Genomic DNA, 23,347 nt, shown 5'->3' on the forward strand with positions numbered 1-23,347 from the left:
GAGAACGTAAGTTTTCTTCTACTACTGAGAAGTTGCTGATACAGGAACCAGCTAAATCTGTAACTCTCTCCTTTACATTCATTAATCAAGGTTAGTATCATAAAATTTACACTGTCTAGCTTTCTACTGGGTCAAAGACTATTGCTAACCTAATCAGAGGTCTATAGAAGAAGCCTATGAAAATACCAAAAATAATCTGAGTTTTTCCTAGACAATAAGAAATGGAAATGGAACCACCAATCCGGTTACTTGCAACATCCCCCCCCAAGACTAATTCCCTCATATTCATAACTGATGTACAGCCACCACCAGTACAACCAGGAAAACAGGAAAGTTATTGATGTCAACAAGAGAAGGATGATAAAGTACTATTCCCATTCATCATAAAATGGGCAGTAACTCTATCATTAACATGTGAGTCATTATTAAAATGACTCATAATCCAGCTACACATAAACATGTGATTGAAACAGAACTCATTCAAAACAAAAGCAATATTGGTTAGCAGAAGAAAACAGTTTTGAGCTCCTAAAACTAGGTCTTCTTTCATTTCATTCATGGGGGTTGGACTAGATGATCTTTGAAGGTCCCTTTCAACCCAAACCATTCTATGATTCATTTATATGCAAACCAACAGGTTTTATAATTCTGAAATTTAGGAGGTTGCTAGATTATTAAATTATGATTATTTTTTTCCCAGGCAGTTATCTCCATATTCAGACATTTATTATTTGTTAGAATGTATTTCACCACCCTGGTGGAGATCATGTACCATCTCTGTACAAAGTATTTTATATTTACAGCTACTATAAAAAAAAAAGAAGTAATACCTCCAGACCAGAGATGAGGAGGATTTCATACCTGTCCTTCTCATTCAGTGTCACTTTCCTTAAAATATTGCATAAAACTAAAGGTCTCAATCCTGTATTTTCAGTCAGAATAATGAGCAGTCATGAGGGCCCAGGATATCTAGACAATGCAAAGCCTGGCAGGAAGCCTTCAGCAAGAAGTCCTCTCACCGTGCACAATGGTACCAAAAGAGGACCATTTGTGAAAGAGAAGAACCTTTGCCTGGTACAAAACAAGATTCTGCACAAACCTCTAAGAATCACATTTTTTAATGATACAAAATACATTTAATTCATTTATTCTTTCCTGCTAGCGGTATCTGCTGACCAACAATGGAATAAAACTGACAAAATCCATCTGAAATTTTACAACTGCAAAATACAGACTTACGTTTCAGCTAGAAAGTAAAGGATTAAGCATTTCACAGATTATACATCATAGATCTTACACTGTAACTCATGCCTTGGAAGACCTGTATTCCATGTCCAGGAAAGGTCTGTATTTAAGGGCTATTTCTGCAATATTCTTGATTTTACTTTTGTCTTAATTACTACTATGAGTTCGTGGTGGTTACCAGTAATCAATGCAAAGCCCTTTTTATGTTACCACATGGAAACTTAGTATTAAATGGGATTTAGAAATAGACTTTTAAAAAAAAAAAATTAAATTCATGCCCGCTCTAAAACATATATGCCTGAAAAAACAGGTTGATCAATTTTCTGTGCATCTTAGTGTCAGTCTTCTCCAAAAGAGAGAATGTTTAAGAGTTAATCTGTTATTCTGTACCTATGCAGCTTCTGGAATATAATGATTCTTGACTGAAAGCAGTGTAATGCAGTAATTAACAGAAATAAGACAACCTAAGATTCTGGAGTGGGATTTAAGAATGGGGTTGTTCAGAAACATTTTGTAAGACATTTGTTTTCTGTCAACTGAAACTTTTTCTTGAAAACAATCTTTTCCCCATTTCCTTCTTCCCTCTCATCCCAAAAGAGAATTTCTAAGATCCAAAATAGAATTTTGGGTCACAAGCATAAAGAAAAACGGCAGAGAAAATGGCAAGTGTTCTCTAATTGGCACTTACTTAAAACAATACATCAGTTCAAGTACCTGAATCATGCAGAGGAGAAAGTGATTTGATTTTCCCTCTTTCATACAAATAAATGCTCTAACATACTTCTCTCTCTCCCTTGCACCTCTCCCCCTCCCTCCCGCCTACCTATTTTCTCTTCCCATGTCTTTCTCTCCCTCTTCAACTTTCTCTGTCTTTTTCCTTACCCGTAAGAAATTTCTCATGGATTGTTTTTCCTCACTCATTAGAAAGCAAACTAATGTCAAATAAATGAATTTTTCTGTCAAACAGAATTCTTGCTTTCTCACCAGCCCTTAGAAAATCTAGACTCATTTCCAGCTCTGCTGCAGACATTCACTATGACCTTGAGTAAATAATTTAATCTCCCTCCCTTCTTTTGCACTGCACGTGAGAAGAGGAAGAAAGTTCTTCCGTCTCCCTCATATACTTGTCAGTTCTGAGCTGTTTTGGGCCAAGGATCGGAACTTACTACACAGCTGTGCAATGTCTAGTATAACAAACCTGCAATACCTCCAGGGACATCCAGACATAAATGTAATGCAAATAAATGCAGACGATGCTCTGCAGTACAAACTAGTTCTTATTTACAGTTGCTGAAGGGTTCTACCATGAAACTGTTTGCACAGTTACCAAATATACAGCAATCACTCTTAATACCTGCTTATAAATACAGAAGTACTTACAGGCTTTTGGAACACTGAACAAAGTAGTCTCAAATTAGCAATCTTGTATATTATAGCAGTCTGATGCAAAAAGTGATTGATAAAAAGGCTATGTAGTTCAAATCCCTCAAAATTACTGACAGATGCAGACCAGTCTAAATGTAATATCCCAAATGCTCTTAACTGCCTCTCATCATCTTCAACACTCCCCTTGTCACTAGTGTATGATACCCTTGAGGAAATGGAAATAATCTGAAATGAATACCAGGACTTCAGAAAAAGCACTGATTCACAATCAGATTGCAAGTCTTATGTACACTGACCTACAATGGTGTGAGTTGTAACGGTGTGATTTATATGAGATGATTATACATATGATTTATATGTGACTGATAACAGCCTGCATTCAAAATCAGGCTCCTCACCTTTTTAACAACTGTTTCATGCTATGCTGCAAATTGACTGGCAGAAGCATTTCCCTTTTCATTGTTCTTCCCTAAGGGTTAATATTTAGACCATACATTTTATTCCAGAGCATATATGCTTTGTTCAACTTGAATATAAGGTGAACTAAGTCTTTCCATAAATAATTTTAAAGGAAAAAAGTCACAAAAAAAATCCCCAAAACACACACAAAAAAATCCCTACCCCCCCCAAAGACACCCCCCCCCCCCGAATCGCTGAGGCTTGAAGACAAGTGCATTTCAAAAATCAGATCATTTTTAAAGCCTAGTGGAACACTAGCCTACAGTTTGAAAAAAGCGCCTGTCTTCAAAGAATTGCAAGGCCTTGAAACTTACCAAACGTTATTGTAAATGAAGGACTGGCTGATACTAGAAAGCCCTCAAACTGCAGCTTGGTATCAAAAAGCCACTCTTCAGTCCAATTTATGTTTCTTCTTCAGGGGAAATATCAAATCCCAGGCTAGAATTACACACCACTGTGACAGTTAAAACAGAACTCCAGAATAATGCAAACACTGCTGTTCACATTCAGGACTAAATTAGACCCAGTAAAACAATCAATTTCTTATATCAAACATTTCACTTTTGTTAATGCTACATGAGGTAAAACACAGCAAAGCAAAAAACCAGAGGAGTGCTCTTAAAATAGCAATGTATTTTTCTCCCAGAAAAAGTATCATGTCTATAACTTATACATGGATTGAACTTGGCAGCATGAGCATCTGAAACAGGCTCTGGGGTTTGTAATGCCACTGTAATGCATTGCCAGAAGTTAATATTAATAAGAATTCCAGAAAAGCATAGGAAAAAATGCACCCAGTTTCCCTGAAGGATACATCACAGTACATTCAGAATCTTTTGTCAGAAAAGTGTATGGCATTTTCTTGATAGCACAGCAACTTCAACTTTTTTTCCCCTCTTCATTTTAGTGAATTTATTTAGAAACTATCAAAACTGAGAATTAATGCAACATGAAACCACAGAATATTGCAACCAGGAAAAAAATTTTAGTATGTTACTAGGAAAGTAATGTTATGTCTTTCTTTGGAGATTTCTTTCTAAAGCTAATGTAAAGACAAGTCAATTAAATTTGCTTTGTGTTTTGTATCTTCTTTTGCATAAGAGGAGTCATCTTTTTCATTACTAAAAACATGCATGTAGGAGCATATTGGTTCCTATTATCAACTATTCCAGAGCAAAGGCCAAGTCATACAAGGAGAATGGTAAAAGAGACACTCTGTATTCATAATTCCTGGAGTGGATGGCAGGATATCTGGAACACTGGTGTGAACTTGTCTGTCCTTAATTGTGTCAGCTGACAAGGCTTGCCCCTTCTGGTTCTGCAATGCAAAGAGTTCCAAAGTGATGCGCTCCTGACACATGGCCCCATTCACTCCTGCCTACGATGTACTTCTGACAGATCATCTGTTCTAGAAGAGGGATATGCAAAATCACAGGAGCAGGAGATATAACAGGAAGGAGGACTTGAAGTCACCTACCATATGCCAGGCGAATCCCTTATGTCCCAAAATAGTGAATATAATAGTGATACAGCAAACAAGATGAGCCACTGCCACTGGCTTGGCAACTTGCATCCAAACAGCCAACCACTCTTCCCTTAAAAACAAGATGGCCAACTCCAGACTGCCTACTGCAAACAGGTCCTGGCCTGCACTTTCCCTAAACCACACATGGACATTGGCTGCGGTTAACTGGCATAGATCAAAACCTGTAGCGCTGGTACAGCTAGAGTAACTAAGGATGTAAGCCAACTAGATGACAGTACATTACAAGACGTTACCAGCAGTCAGAGAAGACTACTTGCAAGTTGCAAAATAAGTAGTTAGAAAGTTTATTTAAAGGTGAAATTACTCATGCTAATCAGATAATCCTAAATGATCACACATGAAAACTTTATACCACATCCAGTCACTATGGATTGTTGTATCACCATCACATATTCTTTTATAACACACATTCTTTAATATGCCATTGAAAAAATGATTTCACAAATATTTTCAGGTTTAATTGTTTGTCTTATTCTTACACTTTTAAAAATAATTTCTATTTTGGAGGACTCCAAACATACAAAGTTGTTACAATAAATCTCATCAGTCTCTTCACACTATGCATGCACATCTATTAATTTTTTTAAACTGACACGTGTCCCTGCTTTTAAGACCCAACCACTCACAACCACTGTCTACTAGAAGGAGGTCTAAGGTCATGCTAGGGAGGGGAACAGCTGCCTTCTCCAATGTTACAATTTAGTTTATAGTCTTTCAGTTACAAGACAGCGGACAGTAGGTTAAGCTTCTGCTAAATGAGTGTATCTTCCAAGTTTCAGAACGTGAAATTAGAAATTAAAGAAAAAACAAACCACTACATCACGAGTTTCAATCGCCATTAAAAAAAAAAAAAATTCTTACTGTGTGCATTTTTTAGACTATGCACAAAGGGTAAATAAATAACCATTCTGTGCTGTGTGTGTTGCCTGAATCTTAAAAAGTGGTAGATTATCATCACCACAAGATGGTACACATGCATATTTTCTGAAGAGAGACATTTTGGTTTGTTTCACTTGTTGTCAAAGAGTTTGTGAAAAGAATTTAAAATACTGAAATAAATACCATCAAGGTGTTACATTTTTAGAGGAATCAATAACTGCTACCTGACATTTTATCAGAAAACTCAACCACAATGCTGATGATTTAATTGAAATTATTCCTTTTAAAAACATAACTACAGCTTACAATGAATTAAAATTAGATGTGATTACAATTAACCATTTCTCAAAAAAGAAAACTTCCAGGACATTCACTATGAGGGGAGATGTATGGCTAAACATCCAAAGATAATGAATCTGAGGAGGAATAATTTTAAACACAGAGAGGTGCATACACAGACCTTCATTCTAGCCTATTCTGTTCATCAAGATTTCTCTTAAATCATGTTTTCAAATAATCTCCAGAAGAATATTTGTGTTGAAGAACAAGCAATAGTTTGAAGGAATTTCCATCTTGAAAACTGCCAGAATTCCTCTATTTTTTTACTAATTATAGTTTATTTAGGCCAATCAGTTGGTACATTCCAAATCAATCATTAAGAGTTGGTAGTATTGCTACCTAAGCAAATGGCATGATGTTAATAAGGACTGTGTGTTCTGCTCAACTGTGACTACCTGTGGACAGCAGACCCAAGAGCCCCATGGAGGAACCTCTGGTCTGGGCGAGAGTTCTTGCTGCCATTTGGGGGGGTGACCGAGCAATGACTGTCCCTTCAAAAACACGCTTCTGAGTGGGAAGGAAATCCAGACACACAAAACAGAAAGAATGGTAATGTGCACTAGTACCCAGTTGATACTATCATGGTATTAGAATTACAGCCTCTGCCTGTCATCAGCCATAGTAATTCAGTAATAGAAAACTCACCATTTAGTTCAGCCATGTGTGAACTCTCTGTAATATTTATTCTTAATTTAAAACTCCAAATGTTTTCCATATATTTTGGTTTTTGTAGTTATGTGGGTGAGCTAAAATGGGTTGAACTATAGTCAAATGCATGGGGAAGCCTAGCACAAATCCTGTAAATCACAGCCCTGCTGAGCTTCTGCAATCCTAGATAACTGTTGCTGGCATGCAAGTACCCTGGACCTTTCAGGATTCAGCCCTATAGTAGCTGTCAGAGTGAGTTACATCAGCTGAATAGAGATTTTGAAGGAAAATCTAGTAAACCTATTCCTGAGGGCTGCATAAGATTTTGTGATCACTGTTATTTCATTGCCTGTAAAAAGGTACAGACATGCCAGAACAAGGCTGCTCTGTTCGCTTTCCTCTTGATGCCCTCGTTTGCTATTCAACAGCATAACCACTACAGTTATTCATGCTATCATTCTGACTTCCAGGTTTAAATTGTTCACTTTTCATGCTGTGTATGAATAATCCAGATCTTGACAAGACTGTTTTATTTGTTTGTATGTGTGTTTTTCCTTGAAATTTTGCTTCCTGTTTATACACAGGAAATGAAAAATCAGCATAGTATATAGCACATATTATGTGCCTCTAAAGGGTGATAGGAATGTATTTTTCTTATCCACTTTACCCTAAATGGAACTTCCATTCTTTGTGCTCAGTAATCCAGAAAAAAAGGGCTCCGGAGAGAAAAAAAAACTGAGTGCTTTATTGCTGTCTCCTGTTTTCCCCTTCATAGAAATGGACCATGATATGAATTAAGCATTCCCTGCATGAAGATTATACAGAAATAAACACACTAATCTTATTTTATCTGATGACCAAAAGGAAAATATCATTCCTAAAAATAATTATTCTTCTATTTTTCCAACCCGCTCCTTCAGCGAATACTTTGGATGAAACAGATTGTCTGGCAGATCATGAAAAGCACATAGAAAGTTGAGCACCCTTCACAGAAAACATGCTGTCAACAGCATCCTAATCTTTAAATCTAGTGCCTATTAGCTTAAGTGTCCATGAATGTAGCTGCCATAACAGCTAAAGAAGACAAAATCTCTATCCACATAGCCAAAACTGGACATACACAGAACTCTACAGATTAAACTCCCTACCCTGAATTTAATCCAGAAACAATGAAGCGACGACCCATGGGAAGAGCAAGTACCATGTTGCTCATGGCCAGTGCAACTTGAAATACAAACAGCATTAACTTTTACCACCTAAAATATACAGCATAGAATACAAACTAACTCCAGGATAATAATGAACTCATTCAAAAAAACACACTGCAATCCCTCCTAAGGAAGGCCAAAAGACCTATTTTCTGTTACAATATCAGGTTCAAAAATACAAGTCTACTAGTACAAATTAACATGAAAAACTTCAGTCTAATGAGAAACCTTGAGGTTAGTACATCCCAGAAAAAAGGAGACCTGACAGTAGAACTGCTTCTCTTTTCACATGTAAAAAACCATTCTTCTCGCCCTGGCCCCAACTGCATTCCATAAAGATTAGGCAAAAAGTCAGCTCCTCTTTTCTACCATCCTCTGAGCTCCCAGACTCTCTCACTACTTTCTACACCATTGGGCTATTCCAACAGAAAGGTGGAAGATCAGCACAGCATCCAGAGCACCATACAACCAGAGTGTTTAAAACCATTATAGCTGAGAAAGTAGTTTCTGGCCATTAATCCCGCTTCCTTTGCCTCAGACTGCCGTCAGTCACCCAAGAAGGGAAAGGAACAGTTTTAGTTTGACAGTTTCAGTTAGAAGCTTCTAAACAGCAGCTTTCTGTCATTTAGGCTGACTTAATGTCTTTTCCATTAGGTGCTGTTACCAATTTCATTGTTAGGCATCTAATTCTCACCACTCAGTCTGGGTAACAGATGCCTCCAGCCTTGCTCTATTCCTGGACTCCTGCAAGTTCCCAGTTTGTACACATGACAGTGTTATGCACCATAGTTTCTAAATCACTTTGGGGACTGGCCTGTGTTGGCCTACTTTGCGGAAGAGAATTGGAGATATCACCACAGCTAGGAAGGACTCAGAGCAAGTGTATAAAGCCACCAAGGGTTAGAGAACAAGGAATTCCCAGAAATATCAGAAGCAACCTAAACTGCAATGTGCACATCTGCCCCTGGCTTAAAAATCTGGAAGGATGTGTAGGACAGTTCTGAACTGCATCAGATTTTTTTTCTCAAAACTCTCTTACAGTGTATCAACAGTGAGGTATACCTTCTCCTGGCTCATAAAGTTATATGGTCTCTCCTTTGGTCTGTCATACACATTTAGGAAGCTGCTTTGGAACAAGATGAGATCTCCTGACTTCTAATACAGAAAGCAATCAGAAAACCAAATGAACAAGCAAACAAAAAAAAACACTTTACACCTATCACTAACGTCACTATCACCCAACAGATCTGTATCCTAAACAAAATCAGTCACTGAGCAAGGAATTCTAAACAAACTTAAACCTGGAATGCAGAAGACAATTCTAATGAGATGGACCAGGGTTCCTGAAACAGATACTTTTCGTATACTTAGCTGGTTGGCAGAGTTGAAAGGAGGAAAAGGAAGCCTACAGAAAAAACACAGCCTTTTTCTTAAAGAGAAGGGGGAAAAAAATCAGACCAATAGCAAATATAGTTAAATCACAGCGCACAAAACTAAGCTCACAGTTGGTAAGCAATCTGTAGTGATACAACCAGGTTAACCATGTTCCTGAAAACATTGCTAGCTTCCTCAGGAAGTTTCAAGTGCATTTAGTAAATAAGACACTGAATTTTAAAGGCACAAATTTCTTGCTAAAGAACCACCAAAGTGTCAAAATTAAATAATTAGCAAAATTACTTTCACAGTCTTTTTAATAACCCAGTAGTAGCAACACTTGTTTTGGAGAAATGTTTTAAGCACTATGAGGACAGAACAAGAAAAAAAAAAAAAGAAAGAAACTTCAGAATTAAATCTACATTGTTGAAATGTATCACCTATATGAAGAGAGGAACATATCAAGTGAACTTTTTTCCTAATACATCTGTTTTTTAAGGCAGCTGATATTTAGTTTCGAAAATGGCTTCCACGTGCTGCAACATATAGATCTCAAGCAGTCATTTAACAACAAAATACTGCAAAAATTGAACACTGCCAAGTTCCTGGAGTGCAAGATAAAGCCAGGAACACAGGCACAGGAAATCACGATTCTGAGTACCAGAAAATGAAAAGTAATGTTAGGAGTCACAACACTCACTGAACCACTGTATTCATGGGTCCAAAAGGAAGCCAGAAACAGTTCCATACAGAAAGGAAAACAAAAATCCTAAGGTGAAGTAAATCATTTTTTGCATCTCCAGAAGGACAAAGCTAAATGAAGTAATACTGGAGGCTCTTCAACATGTTAGAATAGGCATATAGTATCCTTGAAAGTATGTATTTATTTGGAATGACTAAGTTATGACTTAATATGATCCATGCTTTCCACTACAAACACCAACTAATTGCAACAGTACTTAATAGCCTACAAAAATGTCAGAGTTCCTAAAAGTTGCTTGGGTGTTTACAGACATGTTCTTTTCACATGAAACTCAGGAAATTATTCAGGTACTAAGTACATGTACCAAGTGCTATTTTAGACACTGGAGTATCTGAGGCATCCCCACAGGCTGCCAGATGCGCTACAGGACTTACAGGACACTCTTAATTTTCTGGAGCTGCACCTTGAGGTCACACAGGATAGCATGAGTATCACAAACTGGGTATTCAGCTATATTAATTGCAAGTGAATTTGAAGTGTCCCCACAAATGGAGACATTGAAGAATATATTCTCTTTTTATCATATCAAAATAGAGGTAAAGAGATAAGCTTAAAGAAACATTAAGTGCTCCACTTGCTAAAAATTCAGTATTTGCAGCTCACAGATGCTTGCTTACTTCTACAGAGAAAGTACACTAGTGAGTTCTATAAAGTCAAGCCAAAACACATTTTCCTACAAGTGAAAAAGGAGTTAAGAAAAAATGAAAATTTCAAATTTATGCAAAGATTTTACCAATAACATCCATGATCAAATGCAAACAAAGGAGGGGAGCAAGCATTATGTTTTTCCTCTTCACCTACACAGGCACAGACCAAACCTTTCCTTTTTTAGCTAAGCTAACAGTTCTATTTACATATTTATACTGAATTGAAATGGTCTAATAATTTTTCTAAGGTTTCCATGCTGAATCCTGACAAAGCACTTAAGAGATGCGTGCAACACTTAAAAACAATGGGGTCATATAAGCATGTACCATAAAGTTTTTGGAATCAATATTCTGTAGGTCCAATAGATGCTCAAACATCTCAGTACTTTTTAGGAATTGTTTAATCCCTGCCTCTTATCATACACAAAAAATTAAATCAGTCTTCCACTCTCATACAGAAAAAGAAATAATATGAATTTTGGATCTGTTTTTTTTATACTACCATCAGTGGAAGCTTGACCATTTATTTGAGCAAAAATAGCCTGGCCTTATTACTCTGGAGGCCCAGACTACGGGATCAGGTTGCTGAATACATGAACTAATCCGATTAATCAGTAAAAGGACTGAATGACTTTTCAGTCATGACTTTTCAGAATTTCAGCATGATCCACTCTCACCAAATGAAAGCACCTTAAAATGGGGAAGATGTAAGGCTGTGAGTGAAATTAAAACCACACTTACACTGCAATTTATAATGTGTAGTGACTCATATTCTCATCTATTTCCTGATCCCTCAAATCCATCTAGTCTTTAAAGATAATAAAATTATATGATTATGTTTCCAGGTGTTCATTTAAAATGGCTTCAAAAGTTTAAAGCTGTGTATAAATCTGGCCAATTAATATTTGTTCTTGAGCAATTATTTAAATTAATATAACTGAATTTTCCTAACATTGTCTTTTTTTCCTCTATGCTTTACCATAATAACAACAAAGGGCAAGAAATTGTCTTCCTGCTCCCAAAACCTAAGTTACTTCTCCCCCTTCCTGCATCAGGACACAAGTACAATTACTGAGATTCTTTTCACAAAAAATTAATCAAGGCAGGAAAAATGAAGAAGAGTGGAGAGAGAGTGGACAGAGAGGGAGATTGATGTCAAAATAAAAATGGCCCAGCACTAAGGGCATTCAACTGGGAAGTGAAAGACAAAGGGTTAAATTCAGGTCCTCTGTCTGACATGGACAAGATATGAAATAACTGGGTTAAATTCTGAATGATTCTCCTAAACACTCACTGTAATTCCAGTGTAGATCAATCCTGGTTCTGCTCTAAGTAACACTGCTTTAGCTTATGTAAGTATGAGCTTGGTATGCGCTAGCCATGCAAACTATATTTACTCTGTTTTTTAAATATTACACCTGGAATAAACTCCCTGATACCAGTACGTCTGCACAAGGTACAATGACGCAGGAAAGTTTTGCTGCTTGCAGGATCCCACATTTGTACAAAGAAACCCCTTTGAGACTGTACTATTAAAGTGTTAGGGAATTTGCTACATTCATATGAGGGAAAAACAAAGAAAAAAATCCCAAAACCCAGCATTTTGGCTTGGAAGACATTTTGTCAAAAATAACTCGTAACTAGCATCAGGGAGGAACATTTTGAGCATGCTAACCCTCAACATCCTCAGTTTCAAAGATTTATGAGATTATTGAACAAATTACTCTGACTTGCTTAGAACTGTACAGTCTATTTCATTAGCATACATTTGCAGACATGCTGAGATAGTTCACATATATAGAAAGGAATGCAACAGATTCAAATATTTTAGATCTACATTACATGGGATGGCAAAGCACATTCACCTTTTCATTTTATGGATATAAACCAGTGTCCTACAACTACCAAATACATTCATAAAAGGCAGAAAACCACAGAAAATAAAACAAATCCTTCCTCCAGGCTGCAAAGAAGTTGCAAAACTGTTCTGTTGAGCTCTCTAGCCCTGTTGCTGACATGAGCTCTGAAAGCAGTCTTCGTACAGATGATCAGAAAATCTCCACATTACCTAACAGATTGCTGTTTAAATATCTATCATACCAAGTGCTTAGAAAGAATCTGTTGTTTGTAATTTTCAAAGTGCGAGAAAGAAAATCAGTTCACACCATTTGCAATAAGCAGAGGCATCTTTTCCACCCCAAGTCATGTTTTGAAACTTTCAAACACATTTATACTGAGAATAAATTACAATGGTATGACAACCTTAACCACAGCAGCCTGAAAGAATGTAGCAACAAATCAATGCAAAATTAACTACCCAAAATTGAGATTAAACTGAATAGGTGGGATAGCATAGCAAGCACGTGTTCATAGATCTATTTTGAACATTTCATATAATTAGCCACTGTCCCTTACTGAGCTTCGAAACTCTTCTTTGACACCAGTTGTATGAGTATGCCTTTATGAGTCAGGGCCAATATGAACATTTTACACAATTTTGTCCTACTCTTGTTCTTTGGAAGAATCATTTGGAAAAAATACGTCCCTTTTAAGACACAAATGGCAAAGTACTTTTTCTTTTTAACAGTGAAATGCAAGCACATTTACCTTCTGTAGTTAAGTAATGAAGATCCCATTTCCATGTGCAATAAAGCCCAGTAAGTCATTCATGGACTAGCTCAAGTGAATGGTAATTCAGTTACAGGCCCAGCACCCCAAGCATACAAAGCAATCACACGCTGATTTAAGTCAATGAATACAGACCTGAATATCCTTCCTCTGATATCAAATAAAATAGTAGATTAGAGTTGAAATAAGACATTTCTTGTGCTTCATTCCATCACTTTCAGCTGAACTGCATGTAACATTTCAATCCTCAAAAAAATCCAAAATCCTATTAATTTCTCTGAGTCAAGTTTGGGAGCAGGTGGTGGGAGACAGGAATAGCTAGAACTGAACCACACCTTGCTGCACAATCTAATGAATACCTTTTTCTTGTAAATTTTTTTTTACACTCTCATAAAGCAACTAGCCATAGGTAAATGCACTAAGTATCTGTACATTAAATCAGATTCAGGACAGAAATGTTAACTGTCTACATTAATTTCCCAAATGGAAACTTTAGGGGGGGAAAAGGTAATCTCCCCATAAACTGCCTGATTTGAGAACCTTTCTTAAAACAATGAAAAAAAAAAAAAGGAAAAAAAATCACAGATCTGTTATGGAATAATTGTTAAACAACGGGGCATAGCAGCATTGCATTAGAAAGTCAGAAATGTTGTATGGTGAGCCTAGATACAGGTAGATAAAGAAAAGTAAATAGTATTTCAAAAGACATCTACACCACTCTGTAACTGCATACAATAGCAGTATTTTAAGCACAGTTACTGATTTTAGAAGGTCCAATACAAATTTGTTCAACACGCTGTTATTTAAAACCTGCTTTTACTCCTTACTGTTGATGTGTTTTGCAATATGCATTCACTACGTTTGTCTGATGTTTTTATTCACTCCTTATTGTTTATCTATAAAGAATTCATTATTGGAAAGACTTACTCAATTAAATCAAAGCCCTTTTTCAGTTTCAACAAGGTTACATCTAATATGTACTTGTAGTCAATGCAGATTTTTTTTTTTATGAACTTACTAAAGGGAAACATTAAATTTTCAAGACAAAATAATAATGATGCTCCACAAACCTACATATTTTGTATAAAAACATGCAGACTTTTGCCCTATACCTCTTCAGAAATCTATATGGCAAAAGGAATTAATCCCTTGTCCACAGTCTTCTAAAAGCAGATGCCACTGTATTCATGTTCTGATAAATGCAACGATAAGTTACAAAATAATGGAAAAATCTTGTTGATTTCAGAAGTGAAAGTTCCAGTTAACTGTCATATGAGAAACCCATTCACATAAACATATATAGAGAGTTTGATATATACAACTAAATTTTTTATCTATTCAGGTATCTTTTCAGTGTTATTTTCAGTCTGACCTGACATTCCTCGGCTTCAGTTGCAGTGACGTTGGTTCCAGAATATGGGCATGAACCTTCAATATAAAAAATTAGTAATTCATGCACCCAATTCACAGGGTGACAACACTGACATAAAGTGATAAATTGGCTTACTAGTAAGAGCTCTGAGATAATTCTCTTCAGAAAATGGATTGCAGGGTTTAATCAATGTCCTGCTTTCTATTTCTGACATTCAAAATAAACTATTGTTCACTATATAAGTACGTATGTATGTACATTAATATATACATGTGTATATACACATACATATATACACATAGTTATGTCTACTATGGGTTATTTCCTCTTTTTATTTTCCTAAAAATTATTCTGACCAGCACATATCAAAGACTTATTAATTTAAAATTGTTTTTTCCTTGAGCAAATTTTTTCTTACAATTTAATCACGCTTTCACAGAATTATGCTGAATATCTTAATTTTCTACATATGTTAATAGAACAGTCTTTACTGGGTTATTGTATTTTCAAACTAATAACATGTTCCCAGTTATTATATACTTTCCTAGTAATTATCAAAGAATTATCTGTTAAACATGCCTTAATTCTCAAAAATATTTTAATCATGAGAAGCTTGATCAAAGAACTAATGAAATCAGCAGTAACAGTATCACTTAACGCAGTGGCCCTTGGTTTAGGGTGTGTAACACACACTGGATAGTATGGTAAGTCTTATGCACAGAAGGAGTTAAGTACATCCCCAGCTATGTGCAGTCAATAGTTCTATCAAAGCTGGTATAAATTAAAGCTTTCATTAGCATAAATAGAAAAAAGTTACTACATTTTCATATATTAAATATAAGTAAAAGCATATATAAACATGACTATATTGAAGAGATTGACTGATAATATTGGTCAATTTAAGAGCTTGATTGGTATATTTAAGGCTTGATTGATATGCTACTCACAAACTGCTATTAAATGTAACTCACTTTAAGGTTTATAAGAGTAAAATATATATTCATACTATATTCAAAACTGCATGGTAAATTTTTATTTCAGATATATGGACAAAATTAATGCAATAATCACCTAATAAAAATCTGAGAAGTCAAGCAGCCAAGCAAAAACTGTCATATTTGTATCTGCCCACATTCTGGATCACAGCTGTGTGAAAATGCTCTGTGAGCCAGGAGCAAAGATGCACAGCAGGGACAGAACTGTCACACAATAAATACCCCAGGTTTCTTTATGACTGACTCTCAGGAGTAGAAGAATGTTTCAAGTTTGCTACAGAGCTTGATTTTGAGGGGAGAAATCTTTTGAGAGCAGCAAAAGCACAAGAGTACCTATTGTAGGCTACATCCTGGTTTTATTGTATCATTTTACTTCAGCAACCCATCCGATCTTGTCCATTTTAATTACAAGGGGGTACACAACCTACTTCACATCTGCTCAGAGCCTGATAATTGTTTTATAGCAAAAAAGAAATGAGAAGGACCGGGAATACAAATGAACTGAAACATAGGCATTTAATAAATTCCTCCTCTCCTTTAAAATCAGTTATAAGAATTTATTGTGAAATATATTTAGGCTTGGTCCACAGTAATTTTAATTCAAACAAATGCATCTAAACTTCTCCCATCTTTACCACTACAGGATATTTTTTTTTTTGCTTATTTGTTAATCATTTTGCCAGCAGTGTGCTGAATGCTATTTCTTTAAGAATGCAATCTAGAGTGTTATATTCCAAAATGGCTGGGAACACCTTTGCCATGACTCCCAAGTTGCAACATGCTAGATATTCATAGGTTTTCAAAGCTGCTGGTTGAAGATATAATGAAAGCATCTAAGGTTTATGCATGAATCAGCATCCCCTTGTCATAATGTCATGGTGCAGTGATCCCTGCAGAGCTGTAAGACTTGATTTAAAACAGAAAAGCTCAACACTGGCTCTTGAGCCAGCAGGATTAAACATCCGGGATTGTGCATATATTACCTCTATGCTGAAACTACTATATGAAAAACCTGTTACAGTTATGAAGGTTTTATAGTACTTCATAGGAAACGTCTCTTTAGGTGACTCCACTATCCCTTCAGTGCAAAAATATGTGAGTACACAATACAAATATCCCTCTTTGGGTTGGTGGATTTAAGGGGAAAGGATTTAATCTTCACTAGTTTCCTCTTTTCTTGACAGAATTAACAATTTTTAAAAAATCTGGTATCACGGTCAGCACTTCTCCAATTAGAACAGACTCAATTACACTGTGCTGAAGGACAATAAAGTCCAGTGGTTTGGATACCTTCCAGTTCCGCCCTATGAATTACCTGCAGTGCTGTACCTTTGCTCCAGCTGTTAACAGCCAAAGAGGTTCTGCTAGTGAACCGCTTTACTAACATTTGCCTTTACCACCTAGACTGTAATCCTCCAAATCACCAAGAATTCTCAAAGAGGGCTAAGCCTTGCCTATTTCTCTTGAAGGATATAACAGTAGTCATGGCAGCGAACACCTCCTTTAATTGTGCCATCAGTCTGAAGAAAGACTGTGCCATCTCTCAATCAAAACCATTAAGACTCCTAGTGACATCGACTTGCGAGGTGCCAAACTGCAATTAGATTCCACCAGCTACTCCCCATGACCTGTCAACACAGCGTTCACAGGCCTTCCAATAGTCCAGCAACCTAAAGGGACTATTATGGATGTATTGCGTGAGTTAAGGCTACCTACTCACAGAGTGTCCACTCCTCCTCTGCTACATGCATCTTCTGGTCACCTTTAACTGACTGAGTAGTCCTACTGTTTCAAACATCTCCCGGGGCACATGACCACCGTCTCCTCTTTTCTGGAAGTGTAGGAACCTGATTTAGAAGTAGTACCAGCAGTACAACTTGTTAATCTAAAAACTGTTTGCTCCATCAACGAACTCTGAGCAAGTGCTGACAATAAGTTTGAAGATTCCTTTAAATACTTTTACAGTGGGTTTTTTGTCTGTCTGTCTTTACCCGGGATGGAATTGTACGCCCCGGCCTCCTGTTGGTTACCAGGCGGCGGGAGGGAGGCAGGCACACCCCCTGCGGGCGGGCGGCGGCGTGGGGGGGGACCCCCGGGCTGCTGCCGGCTGCCACCTGCAGGAAGGCGGTGGGCAGGGGCCGAGACCGGGACCGGGACCGGGATCGGGGGCCGCCCCACCCGGGGCACACACCACACCTCCCACACCGCCGTCCGGAGTTTCTGCAACCGGAGATCGAGCTGGCTTAGGGTTTTTAAATCAAACGCTGCAGTAGTTCGGTCGTCGATTTTAGAAAATTTGTTATTCTTCGGGTAGAAAAGGGTCATTAGTTCTGTCACGGTATGAGCCTGCCACTACATTTATGTAAGGGAAAATCGCCTCGCTGGAGTGAAATAGCTGGGTAAACACCAAAGCAGTTTCCATTTCATATTATCCTACATTTCTGTGACTTTCTTTTACACCTGCATTGTTTTAACTGTTGATAGTGCTGGTTTTGGACATAGGTTTTTTGTACACTCTTCTGAAAAAAAATCAAACACAACCAACTCACAGCTTTTTCAATACACTCGTTCTTACTTGAAATAAAGAGGACAAAAAAAATGGATCATCCTTAACCATTTGTGCATGCAGTGCTCTGCAACCAACTGCTAAATTCTGCTTCCTATATGGCAAATATTTGTCTTCAGAACTCCTTGCTCTCCAATCAAACCTTTCTTGGAAGGTAATCAAGGAGATACTACACATATTTTTAGCATATGCTTCACCAGTCAATTAAATCGAATTGACAAGATAACTTCACTAAACTGTCAGTGGTGATCGAGGTAACGAAAAAGCAAGTTCATGTTCATGTCTTAATTTGGTGCTCTTCAAACTGCTTGGAAACGGAAGCCTTGGACAAGGTTCAGACAAAGGGAAACCTGAAACATGGACAGCATCCCCCTTGTGCTGGAGGTCTCAAAGTCCATCGCTGCAGTCTACAGCCTACACACATCACCTGAGTACCGTAACAGTTCGGCCAATGAAGACAGCTAAGCTCATGAACAAGACTGATGCATGCATGCAAACACAGATAAAAAACTTGAATGGGATTGGAGAAAAATATGAATCCTTTACTTCTGCAAAGACCAGGTGGCTGTATTTGTTATCTAGTACTAGTAGGAAAAAAAAAAAGAAATCGGGCGTTTTACACAAATTATTTTCAAGATTTCATTGACTTCACAGAATTAAGACCCGTCACATTTTTGCAGAATGCCATCCAGACTGCTACACAACCCCTTACTTCACCAACCGTCCCAGTAACAAATACTGCAAATACTAACCACATGCAGTTCTGGTTGCTGGAAACCCTCATGACCTAAGCAAGCAAGAACTCCCACAGTTTGTGAAGATAAGCAAAGTAGCTTTACTGTGGCCCATTACGTGCTCTAACCTTTTTTGACTTTAGCTGCGTGTGCTACACCCTCCTATCCTCATACATGCATGCCACCGAAAGCTCCTTGGGTTGAGCTCTTGCACCACCTACCCCAGCGTCTGTGCCGAGACGCCCCTTTTCAGCACCACCGCACCTACCGTAACACAGCTCAATTAGGGGAGGGGAAAAAACAAAAGAAAAAGGTCGCCAAGGGAGGGAAACTGCTCTCGCTGATAGCTAACCTCCAGATTCAACGTCCCTGACGGCTTGTCCCCAGGACAAACGGGGAAGCGGCTGGGGGGGAGCGCGGCGCTGGGCGGCCGATGAGCCACAGCTGGGTGGGAGCGGGCAGCACGGGACCAGAGCGGGCTCTCCCCCCCGCCCCCGCCTTGCTGGCCGCGCCGCTGCGGGACCCCCGGTTTCGCTTGAAACGGGCAGATCAGGCAGGGGAGCGGGGGAAGGCGGGCACCCCTCTTCGCCCTGGGAACGCCTGCCTCACCCTCACAGCTCTCAAGGCCGGCGCGGGCAGCCCCCCCAGCCCCTTGTCGCAGCTGCCCCTTTATCGCACGCCCGGCCGGCCGGCCCTCCCCCGCCAGCCACGCCGCTCCGCGGGGTCAACCTGCGCCCCGCCGGGCCAAACGCCGGGCGGCTGCCGGGGCGGGGGGGGGGGGGGGAGCAGGCACCGAGCGGCAGGCGGAAGCAAACATCCCCGCGGGACCCCCGCCGAAGGGCTCCTCTCTTCGCGCTCGGGCGCCCGCGCTGCATCACCCCGCCTCCCCGAGCAACGCATGTGCTCCGCGCCCCGCGGCACGCGTGCGGCCGGGCCGGGCCCGGCCCCGCCGGAGGCGGAGCCAGCCAGGGCAGGGCAGAGCCGCGCCGGCCGCCCGCGCAGCCCGCCGACGGGGGACGGCTCGCCGCGGAAGCCGCGGGGGCGGCGGGCTCCCGGCGAGGCTGAGGGGGAGGCGAGAGGGCGGCGAGATGGAGCCTGGAGCGCCGCGCGGCGTAAGATGGCTGATCGCCCCCGCAGCCGCCCGCTTCCGCGCCCCCTCGACTGCTGTCGGGAGGGAGCCCCGGCCCTGCCCACGCCGGTTAACGGGAAGGCTCCGCAGCCGCGGCAGAGCCCGCGCCCAGCTCTCGGGCGGCGGGGGAACGCTGCGGGAGGTCCCGCGGCCGTGCAGCCTTATGTAACGCGTGGGGAGAACTGCCGGGCGGGGGCGGCAGGCACCATTTTAAACCTCCGCGAGGGCTGGGGAGGAGTACGGAGGCCCCCGCGCCCTGTTTGCCCGGGGCCGGAGCCGGGCCCGGGCCCTCCGGCACCTGCTCGGCCGCGGCGGCGGCGGCGCAGCGCCCCCCTCACCCCCCCCCACCCCAGCACCCCCACTACTACCACCACCACACACACACACACAGAGGAGCCCCCCCCCCCCCCCGCTACGCGGCGCCCCGCCCCCGCCGCCACAGCAGGCTGGCGGGCAGCGCGCGCAGTGCGCAGCGGCTAGCGGCGTCCGTTACTCACAGGCGTTGGTGACCGCGAAGCTGTTGGCCACCTCCAGGTTGTCGATGTGGGGAGTCAGCCTGAACTCCGAGGTGGAAAACTGAACCATCCCTACCCGAAACGCGCTGTACTCCTGATCGGCGCCCCTCGGGAACAGCCCCCCTGCAGGGAAACAGGCACAGGCGTCAGACGGGCAGAGCACCGCGGGGGCCGCGTCCCTTCCCGCCGCCGGGGCTGGGCTGGGATGGGCTGGGCGGGGGTGCCCGGCAGGCTCCGCCGGCTCGGGCACCGCTGCCGGAGCGATCCCGGCGGCGGCTCCGTCCCGCGCCCGGCCGCCGCCGCGGAGCCCGGGGGCGCGACGGGACGGGCGGTGCGGCTCGGCGGAAGGCGAGGGGACGGGGGAGGCGTCGGCCGCGGCTGCCGGAGGGGACCTCACGGGCGCCTGGCGGGTACCGCGGTGGGGCTGGGCGCGCGGCGACATGACAGGAATGCCCGAGTGCCACCGGCGGGGATGAGGGAGCGGGAGATCCGTCGGGAGGAGAGCGAGGTCCCCCGGCATGCGGGCACCTACCGATCTGTATGCTGTTAGAATTGACCCCCCAGATCAGTCCCCACAACACGGGAGCCAGGAAGACAGAAATATGCATAATCTTTTGCATTTCCAGGAAAAGTAGAGCATCCACAAAGCCACGGAAACAGCCCTTTCTTCTTCCCCGTCCTCCTCCTCTTCCCCCTCCGCGGAGCGCGCTCGTCAGCAAATTAGATCCTCCGCGCGCCGGGCGAGCGGCCGGCGGGAGCACGCCAACCGCGGGAGGAAAGGAACGAGAATATCCCCGCGGCGGGCGCGGGAGAAGCCGGTGCCCACGCTGCCGCCGAGAGCTGCCGCCGCCGTCGCTCCGGTCCTCGTCCCGGCTCCGGAAATAAGCTGGGGGGTGGGGGGTGTTGGAGGTTGGTGGAGAGGGGGGTGGGGGTGGCCGCGTGCCGTTGGCGGCGGCGCCGCTGTGCTCCCGCTGCCTGAGCGCGCCCGCCGCCCGGCCCTGCCCTCACACGCGCTCGCCCGCGCTCTCCTCGCACTCAACGGGCGGGCGGCGCAGCCGGCGAGGCGGCGGCGCGCCTGCGCGAGCCAGGGAGGCCGGCGGGAGCGCGCCCTTCCCGCCCCCTTCGCCGCCGCGCCCCGCCCCTGCGCGCGCGGCCGCGGCGAGGGCCACCGCCGCCGCCAACCTTCAGCACCGCGGACAGCGGCGCTGCGGCGGCCGCGGGCGGCGGCGGGGGCACCCACACCCCCCACACACCCCCGCCCCGGGCCCCATCTCCCTGTCCCGTCCCGACCCCCGCGCCTCGGGGGAGGTGTGTTATTTCCTCTTCCCGCGCCTGCTTCCCCCCCCCCCCCCCCGAAAGATCGTGTCTAAAGTTGGGTACCTCAGCCCAAGGGGGTCCCCTCCCCGGAGGGACGCGCTGGCCGGCGCACACTGCCGCCTGCGTGCAGAGCCCCTCGTGTCCGCACTGCTTGCAGTGGGTGGCAGTCGGGGACGGGAGGCAATCGCGCGCCGATTTCTCTCTTTGGCAGCGGGAGATGTTAGCTTAGATGGAAAACTGCAATGCAAAAAAAAACCCAACAACACCCAAAACTAAAACCCCTAAATTTTTTTAGAGGGTTTGTTTATTTATTTATTTCACTAGTCTTCACCAGGCTGCCATTTGGATGTAGCCACCTCCCAGGTATATCTGAAAAGCATATTTTTAACCGCCGTGCCCAAAACAGACGAGTTGGTATGCAGGAAGGTTTAAAGCTGTTCAGACACTTCGTTTTCAGGCACAATGGGGAATTTATTTTTTTTTCCCCCAAGATGAGTACCATCCACATTAGCTAGACATATTATTTACTGCAAGCTAAATTTAACATTTTTCAGTTTGGCACAAAGTCTGTTGCTATGGTCCACACACACGGACACGCACGGACACACGCACATATCTTAGAGAAGAACAGGCAGTGTAGCAATACTGTGACTGTGACAATGAATTTGCTATTAAATGATCGTTTGCTGGCATTTTTATTTTATTTTTTTGTTAATAAAGATGAGACATACCCATGTCAGAAAGGATACTGATCTTGCATTGTGTTTCCTTTTTTTTTTTTATTTTATTATTAAATTGTCTTAATTCTCCTTTCCAGGTACAAAGAAGGGTCTCAAAGCTTCAGATATTCAGATGTCAATATAAGTACATATCCTGTAGGCAGTTTGAGGCCCTTTACCCATCACTAATTCATGACCGGTTTAGTCTCATTCAAGTCATTTCACTGGGAAATTCTGTACTAGCTTCTGTCTGTACTAGTGTCATCGTCTCTCTCTCACCACAAAATGGGATAAGCCTGAAAAAGAGAATGAGCTTTAGCAGCGTGAGCTTCTAGACCCTATGGCATTATTTGGGTAGGATGGCAGAGTCGCTACAGCCCTTCCTTGGTCTCCCCCTACCTGGTCCCTCCCAGCAGTCAGGTTTTGTGCTCCATGGTAAAAGCTACGGCTGAATTCTGTGAAAGGAGCAAACAGTGTCACTGTGACAATCGATAGATTAAGATATCAGAGGAAAGCTTGCATTCAGGTAGTCCTCACTGCACCCTGGACAATGAGATCTACAGGCATTTACTTTTAATAAATATTTTAGTGTAGTATTGTCAGTCTTTAACAGGAGCACAGATAAATCATAAACATACACGTTTTCCACCCGGGTCTGAAGAATCCCCTTATGTATATCAAATGAGGTTAAAAATGCAGCAGAGAGCTCAGTTTGAAGATTGTATTTCAATACTTTATAATAAACAAAAAAATGCTATTTGCCAATATACATTACAGCTGCATAATGAACTAAAATATAAAAAGCATTAAGATGATGCAAAACATAAAAATGAAATCTAGAAGAACCCCAGTTTTTGAACTAATTGTCGTTACAGTTA

The 23,347-nt window shown here is 42.0% G+C and overlaps 1 protein-coding gene across 2 annotated transcripts in view; it reads right to left on the bottom strand.

Moving 5' to 3' along the window:
- The window catches only part of GRIA2 (glutamate ionotropic receptor AMPA type subunit 2), a 95,272-nt gene extending 74,219 nt beyond the window's left edge, over window positions 1-21,053 (bottom strand). For both annotated transcript variants that reach the window (XM_075024350.1, XM_075023491.1), the window contains exons 1-2: window positions 20,966-21,053; window positions 20,416-20,556 (exon numbers count right to left, since the gene is read on the bottom strand). In XM_075024350.1, coding sequence (XP_074880451.1) covers window positions 20,416-20,556; window positions 20,966-21,053 — 229 coding nt within the window. The remainder of the gene's footprint in view (window positions 1-20,415; window positions 20,557-20,965) is intronic.
- Window positions 21,054-23,347: the final 2,294 nt, after the last annotated feature.

The sequence above is a fragment of the Buteo buteo genome, chromosome 1 (assembly GCF_964188355.1).
Source record: "Buteo buteo chromosome 1, bButBut1.hap1.1, whole genome shotgun sequence".
Classification (NCBI taxonomy): domain Eukaryota; kingdom Metazoa; phylum Chordata; class Aves; order Accipitriformes; family Accipitridae; genus Buteo; species Buteo buteo.